At 38.1% G+C, this 17,666-nt stretch overlaps 1 protein-coding gene and 1 long non-coding RNA gene across 12 annotated transcripts; one reads left to right on the top strand and one right to left on the bottom strand.

Annotated features, from left to right (window-relative positions):
* Positions 1 to 546: 546 nt before the first annotated feature.
* On the top strand, positions 547 to 12,080 carry LOC104594593 (Pentatricopeptide repeat (PPR) superfamily protein). Of its 10 annotated transcripts, none has more exons than XM_010254957.2 (5): positions 548 to 4,717; positions 5,020 to 5,066; positions 6,624 to 6,795; positions 6,917 to 7,029; positions 10,764 to 11,146. In XM_010254957.2, the coding sequence occupies exon 1, from the start codon at positions 1,220 to 1,222 to the stop codon at positions 3,962 to 3,964; it is 2,745 nt and encodes a 914-aa protein (XP_010253259.1). In that variant the 5' UTR covers positions 548 to 1,219; the 3' UTR covers positions 3,965 to 4,717; positions 5,020 to 5,066; positions 6,624 to 6,795; positions 6,917 to 7,029; positions 10,764 to 11,146. The 10 variants fall into 10 exon arrangements, with proteins under 10 accessions (XP_088755221.1, XP_010253259.1, XP_088755220.1 ...); XM_088899094.1 differs by having other exon boundaries at positions 548 to 4,547; XM_088899095.1 differs by having other exon boundaries at positions 547 to 5,066.
* Positions 11,974 to 17,164, bottom strand: LOC148801879 (uncharacterized). Of its 2 annotated transcripts, none has more exons than XR_016082971.1 (5): positions 16,947 to 17,164; positions 16,783 to 16,832; positions 12,882 to 13,374; positions 12,202 to 12,794; positions 11,974 to 12,111 (listed from the first exon to the last, which is right to left on the bottom strand). It is a non-coding gene; the product is annotated as an uncharacterized LOC148801879 (long non-coding RNA). The 2 variants fall into 2 exon arrangements; XR_016082970.1 differs by having other exon boundaries at positions 16,951 to 17,163.
* Positions 17,165 to 17,666: the final 502 nt, after the last annotated feature.

A 17,666-nucleotide genomic window follows, 5' to 3' on the forward strand; every position in this document is an offset into this window, starting at 1 on the left:
CTCATCACTGGGCACTGGATCCCAAGATTCGGTTGAGCACCAGAAACAATAGATCTCTTGATGGGTTTTCTCTTTCTTTGGTGCATTCCAAAATTTTCACGGCTTTTTTCTGTCAAAAACTCGTGAATTCTCTGAAAAGAAGGGAAGAAATTTACAGATTTATTACAAGGTAGATGCTGCAACTGCTGAACATTGCAACCATTGATCGGTGAGATGGGCGAAGCCTAAAGTTATCGGGTATTGACGTCTTCGATTTTGAACCTTAGGCTGTGTTTGGCTGTAATACAAATAAATTTGGATTGATGCAAAACTATAATAGTACAAATGATTTGAGTGTAAATTTTGATTTATTTTTATTTCAAAATTTAGTTTATTTTATTTAATTGCAGTATAAATGAAATAAATTAAGACACAAACAAAATAAAGTAAAACCCAAAACAAAATTAAATAAGAATTTATATATTTTTTCATTTGCACTCCCATGTATTTATACTAATGCAAATAAAAATGCACTTCAACCAAATAAAAATGCATTTTACAAAGAATTAATTAGCATGATCTCAACTCACCTCAATGCTCTTCGAAGGTCGACTCCTGCTGTTTTAGCGGGTTCACTCGCTCGCTCCTAAGTCCTGCTCTTTATGTTTGTTTCTCTCGCTCTCACTCACTGTTGTTCTCGCCGTCGCAGTTCTACTGTTCTAGTTATCAGCAACGCCATGTACATATCATATCAGCCCGAGTAAAGAGGCAGGGAGGGTAATCCTAGCTGACCTCACTGGGTGGGTTCATCACAATTCAGTTCAGATCTTGTGCTCTCGGAGACCAGATATGCTCTCGGAGACCAGATCTACTCCTCACATCTGGCGCCTCATAGGCGCTTTACACGCACATCCTATCATGTATTGGGAATAACTCTCGTATTCATTAATTATTATTTACGGAAGATGTTAGGCGCCCATTTGTGAGAGCAGATCCCGTCTCGGTCCCAGCTCCCATACGAAATCGGATTTGCTCCTCGAGCGCGCCTGATACCAACCTCCACCACATCTTGCCGTGTATTGAGGACATCTTGCCATTAATGACAAAATAGAGTACGGGAGGTGTTCTCAATGCACGGCTGAAAGGGCTTGAGATAGGGATTCCACCTCCACTTCCAGGTTGATCAACTTCGGTGTGGGGAACGAGAACCATTTGCATGGAACAAAACAATATCATTTGAATGCCAATGAAGCTTCTTCGTTCTTCTCGTCATACACAAAACCATATCGTTCGGTGGAAAATCAGAAGCATCTGCAACATACCCGACTGGAAATCTGCCGGAGACGACGAGAGGGAAGAAGAAAGGTTTGTAAGCCTGCTCAAAGATATCGTCATGCGAGGAAAAGAGAGCTGGAAAGCCTCCCTGAACAACGCTTTCATCTCACAGAGGTTAAAGCCTCGACATGTAGAGAAGGTACTGATGCAGACACTTGATGATACGAGGTTAGCCTTGAGATTTTTCAATTTTCTCGGCTTACATACAAATTTCGTTCATTCAACGTTCTCTTTCTGCATTCTGATTCATGCTCTAGTTCAATCTAATCTCTGCTGGCCCGCTTCTTCTGTCCTGCAAACCCTCCTTCTCCGCGGCTTGAATCCCTGGGAAGTTTTTGATTACTTGATGAATGCTTATGAACAATGTCGATTTTCGTCGACTATGGGTTTTGATCTTTTGATCCAAACGTATGTCCAAAATAAGAGGATATTAGATGCTGTTGAAATAATTAAGCTCATGAAGCAGCGGAGCTTGCTACCTGAGGTTAGAACTTTCAGTGCTATATTGAATGGGTTGAATAGAATCAGGCATTTTGAGTTGGTTTTGAATATTTTTGATCAGATGATAATCTCTGGCCTTCGTCCCGATGAGTATATTTGCAGCGCTGTGGTTCGTAGCTTATGTGAGTTGAAGGACCTTGTTAGGGCTAAGGAAATGATTCGTCAGATGGAGACGAATGGTATTTCTTTGAGCATAGTAACCTACAATGTATTGATCCATGGTCTCTGCAAGAACCAGAGAGTCTGGGAGGCAATAGAGTTTAAGAATTTTCTAGGGCTTAAGGGATTGAAAGCTGATGCGATTACATACTGTATATTGGTACATGGCCTCTGCAAGGTGGGAAGATTAAATATTGCCGTGGATTTGATGAATGAAATGCTTGAATTAGGGTTTGTTCCAAGCGAGGATGCTTGCTCTTACCTGGTTGATGCATTGAGGAGAAAGGGGGAGATTGCAGAGGCCTTCGGTTTAGTTGATAAGTTGGGAAAGCTAGGAATAGTACCCAATTTATTTGCTTACAATGCCCTTATGAATTCTCTATGCAAAGAAGGAAAGTTGAAGGAAGCACAATTACTTTTTACTCATATGAGTAAGAAGGGTCTGTCTCCTAATGACATTACTTATTCCATATTAATTGATTCCTTATGCAAGAGAGGAAAACTGGATGAGGCACTTCTTCTTCTTGACAAAATGGTAAAGGCAGGGATATGGGCAACTGTGTATCCTTACAATTCCTTGATAGGTGGGCATGCTAAACTGGGGAAATTAAATAAGGCCGAGGCACTTTTTAATGAGATGATTAAGAAGGGATTAGCACCAACTGTGAGAACCTATCAATCGCTCATAAGTGGATATTGCAAGGTGGGAAATTTGCATAAGGCATTTAGTCTCTATCATGAGATGTCTGAGAGAGGTATCTCACCAAACACTTATACCTTTACTGCGCTCATTGATGGCCTCTGCCATGCAAAGATGATGGTTGAAGCAAGCATACTGTTCAATGAGATGTTGGAGCATGGTGTGATCCCAAATGAAGTAACATATAATGTAATGATTGATGGATATTGTAGGGTAGGCGACACAGTAAAAGGCTTTGAACTACTTGATGAAATGGTAGAAAAGGGTTTGAAACCAGACACATACACTTACAGGCCACTAATCAGTGGCCTTTGTTTGACAGGTAGAGTGTCTGAAGCCAAAGAGTTTTTGGATGACCTTCAGAGAGAGCATAAAAAGTTGAATGAGATGTGCTTCAGTGCACTTCTACATGGATATTGCAAGGAAGGAAGATTACATGATGCTTTTGCTTCTTGTAGGGAGATGGTGGAAAGTGGAATTGACATGGATATTGTTTGCTATGCGGTGCTTATCTATGGTGTTCTGAAACAGCATGATACGGCAAGATTGTCTGAGATCTTGAACAAAATGTATGACCAAGGACTGTGGCCTGACATGATAATATATACGAGCATTATTGATGCATATTGCAAACTAGGAAACCTAAAGGGGGCCTTTGCATTTTGGAATAAGATGATTGCTGAAGGGTGCATCCCCAATGTTGTAACATACACCACCTTGATAAATGGGTTATGCAAAGCGGGATACATGAACAAAGCCGAGCTGCTGTGTAAGGAAATGCTAGTTACAAACTTCCTTCCAAATCAGACTACTTATGGTTGTTTTCTTGACCACCTTACAAAGGAAGGAAATATGGAGAAATCTATGCAGCTTCATGAAACATTGCTTAAATCATTATTAGCTAATACTGTCACTTATAATATACTTATTCGAGGTTTATGCAAATTGGGTAGAACTGATGAGGCTAGGAAGCTCCTTGACAAGATGATAAAGAGTGGTATTTCCTCAGATTGTATCAGTTATTCAACAATTATTTATGAATGTTGCAGAAGGGGTGATTTGTATGAAGCTTTTGAACTGTGGAACTCTATGCTAAATAGGGGGGTGAAGCCCGATACATTAGCCTATAATTTTTTGATATATGGATGCAGTGTTAACGGGGAATTAACCAGGGCTTTTGAATTGCATAATGACATGATGAGAAGGGGTGTGAAGCCAAATTGGAGTACATACAATTCTCTTATCCATGGAACCTGCCTAACAAGATCCGTCCCCTTTTCTGGAAGTTAAGCACAGTTGAAACTGTGGTGCAAAACCAATTTGGATGACACACATTGATCTTATCCATGAAACCTGCTTTGACAAAATCTTTCTCATTTTCTGGAGGTTAGACATGTTAAAAATATCATATACTTTTGCAACGCAAATAGGAGAACAATGGGAGTCAGATTTTTTGTAAACCTTCAGTTGGGAGAAGGGTAACCTTCATGTTTATTTTATTGGCAGGCAAAAATGACTTCAAAATAGATGTACCATAGTTTCAAAGCAGATATACCATCACCTGAAGTTCTCAGGTTTTGACATCTTATGGTCATTCCAGAAGGAGCCAACTAGATGAAGTTTTCTACATTGTTGCAATTTTGTTTAATACAAGGTCAACAAGGAAAATCACCCTGTGACTGAAAGATGGTCAACATCAAGCTGATAAGGAACCACTAATTGATTGTGGTCTTAAAAGTTTGGAATAATCTCTTGGCATGGAAGGTTTGCAGCGGGATACAACTGGTTATAACATTGTTTTTAGTCGGTTATTGGTTGTAAATGTCTTTATTTTTCATAGCGCTGTACCATGTGATGGACTTCACTTTCTCTTGTAAGTTAAACCAGCTCCTTCACTGGATTTGTCCATAGTCTGTGATTTTTTTAGGTTGTCCAATAAAACACACAGAAACACACAAGGAATTCAATATTGGTGGCCTATTGGCTTTATGGGTTGAAAGTCATTCTAGTATTACATTTCAGAATCCAGGAGGCTCTGCAGCGGTAGGATGCTTAATTTTCTATTACTTATTGCTACTTGCTTTGTTAATTGGGAAAAGTGCTTTCAGAGTTCAAATCTGTTTTGATTTGACGCATGGTGTGGGTATACAATGCCATGCTCAAGTGCTATTTTACAGTCAACTCATTTTAAACAGCTTTTGTAGGCAGTAGTGTACAAATGAGTTTCTCCCATGAAAATGGATATAGGGAGCCAATGTTTAAGCATAAAATTTCCTTTTCTTTTGATTTTAATGTGGAAATCTGTGCTCAATAAGATTTTACTGACCAATCATCTCATTTTCCAGGGTTGGGACTTGGAGACAAGTGCCTTTATGTGGACTGTGTAGTGGTGGTGAGTGACCCTGTTTCTGCTGCATTGTTGATTCTCATATGAGATGTGGACCCCCTTTTTATTACTCTTAAGCATTTGCTATGTTAGTACAAAGGGAAGTGCCTACCACTGTTGATCCCATCCTGGCCAGTAAAGTGTTATGGTCCTGGAGGATATAATCAATTCTCTTCATGTGTAGTTGCTACAAAAAAGGTTCTTTTCTTTAACCAATACCAGAAGTCTCTCTCTCTCTCTCTGAAAAGGTAAAAGTAATGTATTGGATTTTAAAATATACACCTTGCCTTTGCCATTCCATTCTGCTATGTGCAATATCCATCATCAAATTATTGGCACTTCATTTTTTAGTACATCCACCCAACCCTCTTTGGCCTGTCCCTAGCTCTTCTAGCCCCTTCAAATTGTAACAGATCACTTCTTCTAACTGGTGCTGTAGATGGTCTTCTATGCATGTGACCAAACCATCTCAATCTACTTTCTCTCATTTTATCACCTATTGGAGATACTCCTAGGTTCCTTTGTATGACTACATTTCTGACCCTAGCCTTTCTAGTTTTACCACCTATCCACCCATGCATATGCATTTATGCCACATTCATTTTTTTGGACATAGGGATACTATTAGATGCAATACCAAAAATTATTAAGGATCAGTAGAAAGAAAGGCTCCTGTATGCAAAGCCCAAACGAAGAATGCAAAAGAGCTTGATAGAAACTAGTTAAAGCAAACCTGAAATCCCAATTTCTTCCAAATCCTCCACTAGCAAGATTATCAAGTAATAAATTTGCTGACCTTTGAATACACTTGAACAAGACACTCATCTTGAAAGCCAAGGCTCTAACTTCCTTGTTATATTGTCTCAAGGACCAACTTTCCTGAGAATCATCCAGTAGCTAGCCAATCACAATCTAGGAATTACCTCCTAGTGCATCAGGTCAAAACCCAAATGAGATGTCAACATAAGCCTGTAGAGTAAAGCCATGATCTCTGCTCTCAATAAGACACCAACACCAATAGGGCCAGAGAGAGCCAAGAAACTCCCTGTCATCTGTAAAAGAAAAAGAAATCAGGAAGGACCAAAGTTCCCAAAAGAGATTTGTCAACAGAGTTTGTTGGCTCATTGAACCAGTGGAAACCGATATCTAGTTGTATGTTGCTTCTGATCAGGGAACTGACAACAATCTGTAACAAGAAAAACCTTTCTAGCTATATTCCCATCTTCTGACATTAATTTGATAACAAAGCTTTACATTTTACGTTCCTGTATGATCAATCTAAATTAAGTTTGAAGGGCTAAAACTCAAATTAGCTACATCAGAACATTATAATCACTAAAATTCTGATAAACTATGCCATAGTTTTAAAGGTTGCATGGGTAGGTATCATGTAGGCAACTAAGCACTTATTGCATGTCACCCCAGCCAAACACTCAGCAGTTTTTTTTTAATTATTTTAACATGTATGTTTATAGTATTAATATAGGCACTGTTACACCAAATCAATTATGTTATTTCATATACTAATTGCTTGCTTTTACCATTTTCTTTTTCTTTTGTTAGGGTTCAATCAACACACAACTACACAAGTCACTGCAGGCAAGCACCCAACTTGAACTCTTGAAAGCTTGAACTTACACCTTCACACAAGTGAGAATCTATCATCAAGGAAAGCAAAAGGACTGAGACAAAGAAGAAGCAGTTGTTACTTTTCTTATTCTTATTCTGGGGATAAGTGAGGCTCTGCCCCTTCTTATGCACAGATTTTTTTATGCATTAATTGTAAGCATTGCTTTATTTAAGTCTTTTCTTAGTGATTTTATAAGCAAATCTTTTCTGGAAATCTCTTCATGCAGTTGCTCATTTGAACTGAACTGGTGAGTTTTTGAGGTCCCTGGCAAATTGGGCTACTGATTGGCTGTGCTTGCTAGAACTTTTGTCTGCCTCCACTGAGATTGATTACTTTCAGGTATTATATCCACAATTATTTGATCTTGTAGACTTCGCCATCTGCTTTTTTTTTTATAGGTAAAAGTTCATTAATGATTCATTAGCAGCAAAAAATAAATGTCTGTTACAAGCATCCCAAGGGGAGGCGTGAGATGCAGCCTCACTCTTTAGAACAAAAGCAGCACAAAAATTACAAGTGGGCCCAATACAACTGATCCCTAGTTACTCCTTGCTTAGCTAGATGGTTAGCAAGTGCATTAGCCTCCCTTCCCACCCATTGTATGGTCAAATTCATATGTTGCGTTACCCATTTGAATTTCTTCAATTCATTTCTATAACACCATATCACTGAGTCTGGATCTGTAAGCCAACCCACCACCACCTTGGAGTTCCCTTCTATCACCAAATTCTCCAAGTCTATCTCTCTTGCAATCGATACATTTATGCACCTTGCTTCAACTTTCCTGTGTTTGGTAAGAAGACAAAAATGACCTGACAATCGATGGGAATCTGCATTCTTGTCAGAGTTTCCCTCGATTATGCAAACAAAATTTGTTTTGAAAAAACAAAAGCAAAATTTTCTTTCTCATTCTATCGAGAGAAACAGGCATACCATTTGCTCTATCTTTACCAAATTTCTCTATAGAACTATGAGATAGAGGCACAATTGTTGACTGCGGCTACCTGTGACATGCAAGATCTCAACCCAGCGGCCACTTAAATTGAGTTTTCCGACTAATAAAGTGAGAGATCTCACAACTTACAAGTTATGGAAGGTGATTGTTGATTAGAGCTCTTTCTCTATGGAACTCTCTATATTGCGTAGAGGATTCAACTCAACTTGTATAATCTCTTTTGAGATAAAACTTGAAATCAAAGTGAAAAAGAACCCAAAAAATCCAAGTTTTTGGGGGCCGGTGTTGGAAAAATGCGAAAAGAAATTAGCCACTTGAAAACAATGTTATCTGTCAAAAGGGGGAAGGCTAACACTCATAAAGACTTCACTTGCAAATCTGCCCATCTATTTCTTATCAGTGTTCCAAATTCCTAGAAAAATCAGAACACAGATTGAGAAACTTCAAAGAGACTTCCTGTGGGATGGTGGAGGGGAGAAAAGAAGTCATCTAGTGAGTTGGGCTCAGACTTGTAAATTAAAAGAGGCAGGAGGGCTGGAAATTGGTCACCTGAAAGAGAACACTTCTCTACTTGGAAAATGGCTGCGGAGATTCCCTAAAGAAACAAACTCTCTTTGGGCAGCTGTCATCACCAGTAAGTATGGGTTGGACACCAATGGTTGGGACTGCAACCTTCATTCAAACCGTGTAACTTCATCAAGCCCTTGGAAATGTATCATCTCAACCTCTAACAAATTCTTTCCTTTCATAAGGTTTAAAGTGGGCAATGGTACTAGAATAAAATTATGGACTGATCTGTGGTGGGGCGATACTACTTTAGCAATTTCCTACCCTAAACAAAGAAGCAACCATCTCCCAATGCCTCCCCCCTTCCCCCACTGAGAGCAACATAAACTTGAGCCTTAGAAGACCCTTAAGGTTAAGAGAGTCAGAGATCAATGAGCTAACTGAACTTCTCTCCCTCAGAGAAGTCTACATTTCCCCTAATTCCCTAGATTCCTGTGTCTGGAAACCTCACCCTATAGGCGAGTTATCCTCCATTTCTTTCTTCAAGGTTTTGGTTGCGAAGGAGCAGAATTATCACTTCCCTTTCAAGAATGTCTGGTGCAACTACATCCCCTCTACAGTGTGTTTCTTTGTATGGGAGGCCTGTCTGCACAGGATAAACACTTGTGAGCTATTGCAAAAGAATTTTGGCAGACTTTTCATCTCCCCCCATGTCTGCATCCTTTGCCTGAGAGAAGGGGAATCAACTGACCATCTCTTCATTCACTGTCAGGAAACCAGGGACACCTGGAGCCATTATCTACAGCTAGCTGGGTACAGCTGGGTTGCTCCAAATCACCTCCAGGACTTACTCCATCAATGGCAAGGTAAAGGACTGAGTAAAAGAGGTAAGGTTTATTGGCAAATAATTCTGCATGCTGTACTTTGGGGAGTTTGGGAAGAAAGGAACAACCGCTTGTTTGAGAACAAGGCCAAGACAAAAAGTAATCTGATCTCTCACATTACCTATAAATGTAATCAGTGGGCTTCCAGCTCAGTCAAGTTTAAAGGAGTCTCTATAAATGACCTAAACAGGGATGCTGGTTTTATCCTTTTCTCCTCCCCCCACCCTCTTCCCCATCCATAAAGGCCCCTTACCTAGGAGGGAAGGAACTTGGACCCTAAGTTTCAATGGAAGTGCTTTAGGTAACCCCACAACTGCTGGCATTGGAGGAGTTTTAAGGGATGAAAATGGGAACACTTGCTGGGTGTACAGTGGGCCGATAGGAATGGTTGACTCTACAAAGTGATGGTTGCACTTACAGGAGTCAGACTAATCAACAGATTAGGCATCCAGTGCCTATCCATAGAGACTCAGCAAACACTATAAAGTGGTTAGGAAGACAGGAGGCTGGGCCGTGGAGACTCGGTCATTTTCTGACAGAGGCAAGGGGCCTACTGGCAACTACAAACGTACACCTGTGCTGGATTCCAAGGGATCTTAATGCTCTTGCAGATGGGTTAGCAAAATTAGGTGCTCTTTTAGAAGTACTGTACTGTGATAAGATCCCTCCTGTGTAATTTTCAGGGGTCTGATCCCTGTTTGTTTGTTTTCTTTGTACACCATCTTTGTGTACCCCTCTCTTTTCTTAATGAATTCATTATACTTTTCTCAAAAAAAAAAAGTGAAAAAACCCTCTCTGCATTTCAGAGAATGAGGGAATAAGCAGAAGTTCCAAAGGTTGATTTCTTCAAAGTTCCTTGGTTTCAAAGTGGTGATAGTCCCAAAGGAGAAAACCAAAATGCATCATCCTTCAAGATGAGGCGTTTGTAGTGCTTAATATGCCAATTTCTGACTTAGGCCATGTTTGGGAGTGCTTATTCGGAACAAGTGCTTATTTGGGCTATTAAACACTTATTGGTATTTGGGAAATATTTTTAAAATACGTGGTTATTTTAAAAATAAGGGCTTATTTTTTTAGCCCAAATTTCCATTTTTTTAAGTGCTTATACAATAAGCACTTAATCAATTTTTTTCCAAAATTATCCCTAATTGAATTTTAAAATACCACTTATAAAATTATGCCTAGTTGAATTTTATAAAAGTACTACTTTTATAAAAGTACTTTTGTAAAAGCACTGTCTTAAAAGTACTTCCATAAAAGTGCTTTCACAAGTGCTTTTATAAAAATACTTTTGTAAAAGTGTTTTCGTAAAAGTGCTTTCATAAGAGTATTTTCACAAAAGTGTTTTTATAAAAGTATTTTAGTAAAAGTGCTTTCATAAGATCATATTTTGAAAATTTGAAAGAAAATGAATGACAAAATAGTCAAAACTCAAAAGTGCTTATTTAAGTGCTTATTGTAGAAAAAAGGCTACCAAACGAGCCAAATGCAAATAAACTTGTTTTTAACCATCAAAAAGCATTCATTTTTAACTTAACCACTCCCAAACATGGTTATGATTGAATTATTGATCATCGATGCTATTCAGTTTTCGTTCATTTCAGATGCTATTTTGTTTTTCTTTGTTTTTTTTATCAAATTACTATTTTGATGGTTCTATAAAGATAAGTGTTGTCTTTTCTTTGTTTCATACGACTAAAAATATTATTGGATGTTTTGGTCACAAGGTGTATCAGATTTGGTTGGATGCTTCACCAAGATGGTTGAACGTACAAGGAGCTGGATTAAATTTTAAAATATCCTATATAATGGTCAGGATTTGAAATATCAGTTAGAAATTCCTCTACAACAGTCAGAAAAAACTTCGGTTTAATGCACTGTATGCACATGATATTTTTGTAACGATTGGAAATGTCTAACGTTAGCATATATGTCCTGTAACTTTGCAATTGTGAAAACAAATGAGATGAATGCAAAGTGGGCATGAAAATCTGAACCCACTTTGCATTGACCTGAACTGGAGAAGTTATATTTGTGGAGTGCAAATATGTATTTGCAAGGCTCCGTTTGGGAAGAATGCAAATACAAAAATGATCAGTATAAATGCAAATACGTCTGATTCATGAAAATGCAAAGTTAGTTTATTTTTGTAATGATAATTTAACACTCTTGCTAAATGATTTTTAGTTGTAATAGGTACAAGAATGAATCCCGAATGAAATATACCTTTTTAACATTGATTAACTTTGAGTGCAAAGTTTGTGTCCATTTTTTGGATGCAAACCTGAGTTCGGCTTTAGTCAGCCAAAGTTGAAGCGCGCATCGTTCGCACAGCATGAATACACGCCATGCGTCCTTAAAATGTGTGCGTCATAAAAACGTGTGAGGTCAACTCTCACCACTCATGCTCATAACAAATCGAACCCACGCTGCACGGTGATTCTTGAACTCGCATACATGGACCGGGCCGCCATGTCTCTCTCCTCCGCAGTCCCCATCCTTCCTCTCCCTCTCATTCCCATCCAAGGTTAGGGTTATACCTTTCAACCGGCTAGTGACCAGAGCAATTGGCAACTGGCGGCAACCTTCGTCTAGATATTGGCCATGATTTTCCTTCTTTTTCTTCTTTTTAATCCTTAGTCGTTACATCCCCTGAAAACTAATGTATTCTTTTTTTTATTTTTTAATTGTTCAAGAACCGGTGAAACGGACAAGGTATCAGGCATTACGGACGGTGATGGCATTCTTAACCATTGCCGGTGACAAAGAACAATAGGTAAGTCTGATAATTCCCTTCTCTTTTCTCGTTGTCTTCAGCCTCAGCAATGACCTGGTCTTGTTTTTCCATATTTGGTGGAGGTGGGTCTTCATGGGTCACTGGGAAGTCAAGAAAATGGGAAAGAAACTCAGGAGGAGGTTCGCTGTCATGGAGGGATGAGCAGTTGTTGCTGTTGGGTTGTTGGTCGTAGTTGAGCTAAGAGGGTCAGTTGAATTGCAACTTGTTCCTATTCTAGTTGATGAAGAACATCGTCTATGCACCTGCGATGAACTTTCTGATTTCAACCTCTTCTCAATCTGTTCATATGTAAATTGTAATTAAAATGTAACAAAAATAAATATAATTTGATGATGGATTTTGATATTATATGACTATTTAATATTTACCTGCTTAAGAGGAGAGAAGAAGGTGGTATGGAGTGAAGGTGGTTGCATCTTTCTTCTCGATTTTCCATTCTTCTATTTTGTGTCTGCAAATATAATCTCCTTCACAGGATGTACATTCTCAATTTCTCATAAACTTGTTTCTTAAGCTACAAATAAAATAGAATATAACTCTATCATTGAAACGCCAAACAAATAAAAGAACCCTGCCATTGAGACTCCATGAAGCAAAAGCAAAACATATTCAACATTTTCTTAGTTCCATCATGCTCTGTCATTGAAATGACAAAACATAAGCTTGTTTCTTAGTTCCACCGTGCTTTGTTTTCTTTTTTTTTTAATCTCAAAATAGAATATTTTCGAACTGATTTAATAAGAATAAGCCATTAAGATTTAAAGCTAAAGCAAGAAAACATAATATTTGTTTAAAAAATAAAACAGAGCACGATGGAATTGACCATGGAATATTGAACGGCAAGACATAGCATGAAGAGAGAAGGGAATTACTGGACTTACCTGCTGTTCTTCGTCACCGGTAATGGTTAAGAATGCCATCACCGCTCGTAATGGCTGATACCTTGTCCGTTCCACCGGTTCTAGAACAATTAAAAAATAAAAAAAGAATACATTAAATTTTAGGGGATGTAACGGCCAAACCAAGGATTAAAAAGAAGAAGATGAACCATGGTCAGTATCCAGACGAAGGTTGCCGCCGGTTGAAAGGTAGAACCGAGGGAGGATGGGGACTGCGGAGGAGAGAGATACGTTGTGACCTGGTCCATGTATTCGAGTTCGAGAACCAGCATGCAGTGTGGGTTCGATTCGGTATGGGCAAGAGAAGAGTGGTGGGAGGAGTGCGTTTAATTCATCTCGCACGTTTTATGACGTACACGTTTTAAGGACGCGTGGTGTGTATTCATGCTGCACGAACGATGCAAGTATCAACTCTGCCTGGGCTGAAGCCGAACTCTACAAACCTTGCCCTCATTTTGAAGCAAACATGACTTGAAATTTGTGTTTGCTGTCATTTTCAAGACATAGTACATTGGTCCCTCAAACCCCACATTGGTAGGAGTCTCGTGCACTCGGCTGCCTTAAAATTGTACTCTCATAGCAAAATTGAACCAGAATGCAAATATGCACTGAACCGGCATTTGCATTCTTCCCAAAAGGAGCCTTAGGATGCATTTGGAAACGATGTAAATAAGTATGAATGTAAATATGTAGAGTGTAAAATGGTTTATATAAATTGTAAAATTGGGTTAGTTTTGCACTGACATTAACCTTCCTATCAAGCAGACTTTTAGTTGTAATGGATGCAAATATGAATTTCAATAAAGCATATGCTTTTTTTTTATCAAAAACCCATTTGAATGCAAATTTACTTCTTTTTTATTGATGTATTTTTACATTTTATCATCGATGTAAATATGCATTAGTCTGTCATTTATCAATATATAAATATAATATTGTCAAACACAAGCAAAAGTGAACCAGAATGCAAATTTACTCTGAACTGGGATTTACATTCCATTTGCATCATTTCCAAACGCAGCCTTAGTTTCACCTTGGCACCTATAACATGGCATCTACTGGTTTGAGCTTTCTAGTTTATAAAGTTTTAGCATGACAGTCCTGAATAGGTGAGAGCAGATGGTGATGAACTCACCAATCTGAAATGAAGAGCCATTAGTACAACCTGTCTACTTTCAAACACAAACCAATTGCTGAAATGGTGACCTTGGGTGGGAATGGGTTGATGTGAAACTTGGGGTTGAGAAGACCCTTGAGAGATCATGAAACAAGTGATCTGGTTCCTCTATATGTCAACTTGTCTTAGTAGGGGAATGATGAAAGGGTTGGGTTCCTAATGTCAAGACCAACTACACCTGTGCCTCCTTTTTACTTGTACACGCCTAGTCAGAGCTACCCTTTTCTCAATAGAATGGTGTAGTTGGCCCAATTCCCCCTTAAGGCCAAGAATTTTTGTTGGAAATCTGTCAACCAAATCATAAACACCTACGAAAGGCTCTAAAGAAAGTGTAAAAACTAGGTCTCTCACCTAATGTCTGTGTCCTATGCTTGGAGAGCGGGTAATGAAAACACCAATTGCTTTCTGTTGCATGCTTCTAGACTGAGGCAACTTTTCTTCTCATTGTTCGGGAGAACTTGGGCGGCACCAACTGAAGTGGTAGACTTATTCAAAACTGACTTCATAAGTGTTTGTACCCATAGGCAAATGATTTGTGGCAATGTGTGTGTGGTGCAGTTTTATGGGGGCTTTGGAATGAAAGAAATGTGAGCAAAATAAGCTAGCTGGCACTCCCACAAAAAGACTCGAGCAACCAGCCCAACCCTGAATTCCCATTCCACCTTGCCAATGACTGCTTCCACTGGCTTGGATTTAGATTAAAAAATTCTGCATTCCATTCTTTCCACACTGCCCAACAGATTGCAAAAGGGAGACAGTTCTAGAGGAATTTTCTTTGAGCTGAAAAGGAGCCAGTCTTCTAAGAAGATAACAGGTCCGCGACATAGAAAGGTAAGACCTACTGGATCTAAAACAGTCCAAAGAAATGGACCACACTTGAGAGGTGTAAGGGCAATGTGTCATCAAAGCTGAATCACATAGGTTAGCAATAGATGGTTGACAGATTCTGGTGCTGAACCACACAGGCTGCATGTGTCATCAAAGCTCAAACCTCATTGCAGCAAAACATCCAGTCTAGGCTCTTTCTTTTGCTGCCAGCCAAACCCTGGTGAGGTGTATCGGGAAGCTCTTGTAATACTTTTCTCTATTATTAATAAAATTTCTTACTTTACTTTTCAAAAAAAGTTTTATTTTTTTTTTGGAAAATTCTCGATTAATACCCTGTACTTTGAGCCTAGTGTTATTTTGGTTCCCAAACTTTAAAATGCGATAATTCAGTATCCAAACTTTTAAAACATGACAATCTAGTACTTGCCGTTAACTATCTGTTAATCAACTGTTAAGTGACATTTGAAAAAGACACAAATGCCCTTCAAGTGTTATTTATTTTTATTTATCAACCATCTAAACGTTGACAAAAAATTAACAGTCCCAAATCCTTGCTTTTTCAATTCAAGAAAGTTGGGGTCACGTTTGAGTGGGCATTCTTGTGACCCCAACTTTCTTGAATAGAAGAGGCAAGGATTTGAGACTGTTAATTTTTTTGTCAATGTTTAGATGGTTGATAAAGAAAATTAGATGACACTCGAAGGGCATTTGTATATTTTTTCAAATGCCACTTAATGGTTGGTTAACAGCTAGTTAACAGTAGGTACTAGATTGCCATGTTTTGAAAGTTCGGGTACTGAATTGTCGCATTTTAAAGTTCAGGGACCAAAATGGCACTAGGCCCAAAGTACAAGATACTAATCGGGAATTTTCTTTTTTCTTTTTTTGGAGTGGGGGTTATCTTTGTACACCCACAAGTCAATCCTAGAACTGGGATTGACTTAGGTTATGTTTGGTGAATAAGTGGTTGCTAAAATAATTACTTGTTGCACAAGTGCTTATTATAAGTGTTTATTTTAACAACCACTTAAGGTTGTTTGGTGCAAGGTTCAAAATATCGTTACGTATCAGCCTGTATCGTCCAATACTATCATATTGGGGCCTTCTTGATACACCCCTATAGGGGGTGTATTGGGTCAACCTATGGTTCAGAGGGTAGTAGGGACTTAAACCGACCCATTTGAACTGGTTTTGAAAAAAAAATAAAACACAAAAAAAAGCACCAATATAGGTTAATACGCCCTATTGGCATTATCGACTTGTATTGATATTTAGAACCTTGGTTTGGTGACTCACTGGCCAAATCACTTATTGTGTTTTTTAAGCACTTATTGGGGTAGGGATGTTTGGTGAGCTACTTTCCCTACAAGTGCTTATGTTGGCATAAATGACAATTTTAGCCCTCACTTCACTCATACATATAAACAATGCTTTTACATATTAATATATTATACTATATATTTCAATGAAAAATCGCCACATCACCACATCATGACACATGAGAGCTCACGTGGGCCCATTAATAATAATAATAATAATAATAACATACCAAAGAAATGCAAAGAGAAATTTACCAAAAAATAGGATAATAATTATAATTCATATTACTAATAAAGAAATAACTGAAATTTGAGGTTAATAAAAAAATGTAAAATACATCACAAAAATCAACAAGAATGTAATTACAATATTCATATTAAAAATCAACAAACACAAAAATGTGTGTAATATTCAACAACAATATACAAGAACATATTTTATTCGCATTAAAATTCCAAAAAAAAATGAAGCAAAATTCAGAATATGCAATAACATAACAAAATTATTTCAAATAATTATATATTATTTGTGTAATATTCAATAAAAAATGAGAAAAAATCATAGATATTCATACAAACAATTGTAGAACCAAACACATATACAACATGCATCATTTTTCATTTCATATCACTGAAAATAAAAAAAAATGTATTTTACTAAAATACATAAGAAAAGATAAAAAAAAAAGTCGAAATGCCCAAAGTAGTAGAATTAGGGAGCCTTACCTATTGCCTCTGGTGAGTTTTAAGTAGGATTTCCATCCAATATTTCAGATCTGAAACAAGCCAAGCAAGAAACATCTCAGATCACAGAAAAAACTTAAAAAAAAAAAACGAACAAGAGTCGAATAGGAACAAAGATAAACGCATTTAGAAGCAAAACGACCCACCCACCGGCCAATTAAACGCTGCTAACGTCATCATCGGTTGCCTCTTACGTCCTAGCCGCCACTGCCCTGTTCGAACTGGGTGGTTTGTCTTCTCCATTCACAGGGTTACTTTGGGGATTATGAAATGTTTTAAGGGACTGGAACGTCCCAGATTTTTAAAGAAGCATTTGTTGAACAAGGGCTTAAAAAAGCCTCTTTCCACATGCATATTTGTTAAATACATTTTTTTGAAAATAAGCACTTATAACTAACTTTTTTACCAAACAGGTATAAGTGTTTTTTCCACTTAATGTGTGGTCCCAACACTTCTTTTTAGTACTTATAAGAATAAATACTTAGAAGTGAAATCAAGCAGCACCTTATAAGCCTCCCATAACCTGCCCAACAAGTCTTGAAGTAAATCCACCTCCTAATCATTTAGATTCCTTAAAAAGCTGGGGACCCAAATTAGTTGGCCATTCATAAACTCCATGATCTCTATAACCACCCCATCTCTATTAAAGGCAATAGAGGAGTGACGGGAAGGCCACAGTTAGTGTCTGATCTTAGCACCAAACATCTCTCAAAACAAGATTCTGTTACCCTCTCCAACTTTGAATTTGATGTGCCTTTGAAAATGAGGAAACTCAGCCATTATAACCTTTCACACACTAGTGCCATAGGATTGATGAGCCATACTTGCACTCAATGGTGACCCAGCCCAATGGCGAACTCCCATAA

Source organism: Nelumbo nucifera, chromosome 2, assembly GCF_055504915.1.
Source record: "Nelumbo nucifera cultivar China Antique chromosome 2, China Antique-T2T, whole genome shotgun sequence".
Taxonomy (NCBI): Eukaryota; Viridiplantae; Streptophyta; class Magnoliopsida; order Proteales; family Nelumbonaceae; genus Nelumbo; species Nelumbo nucifera.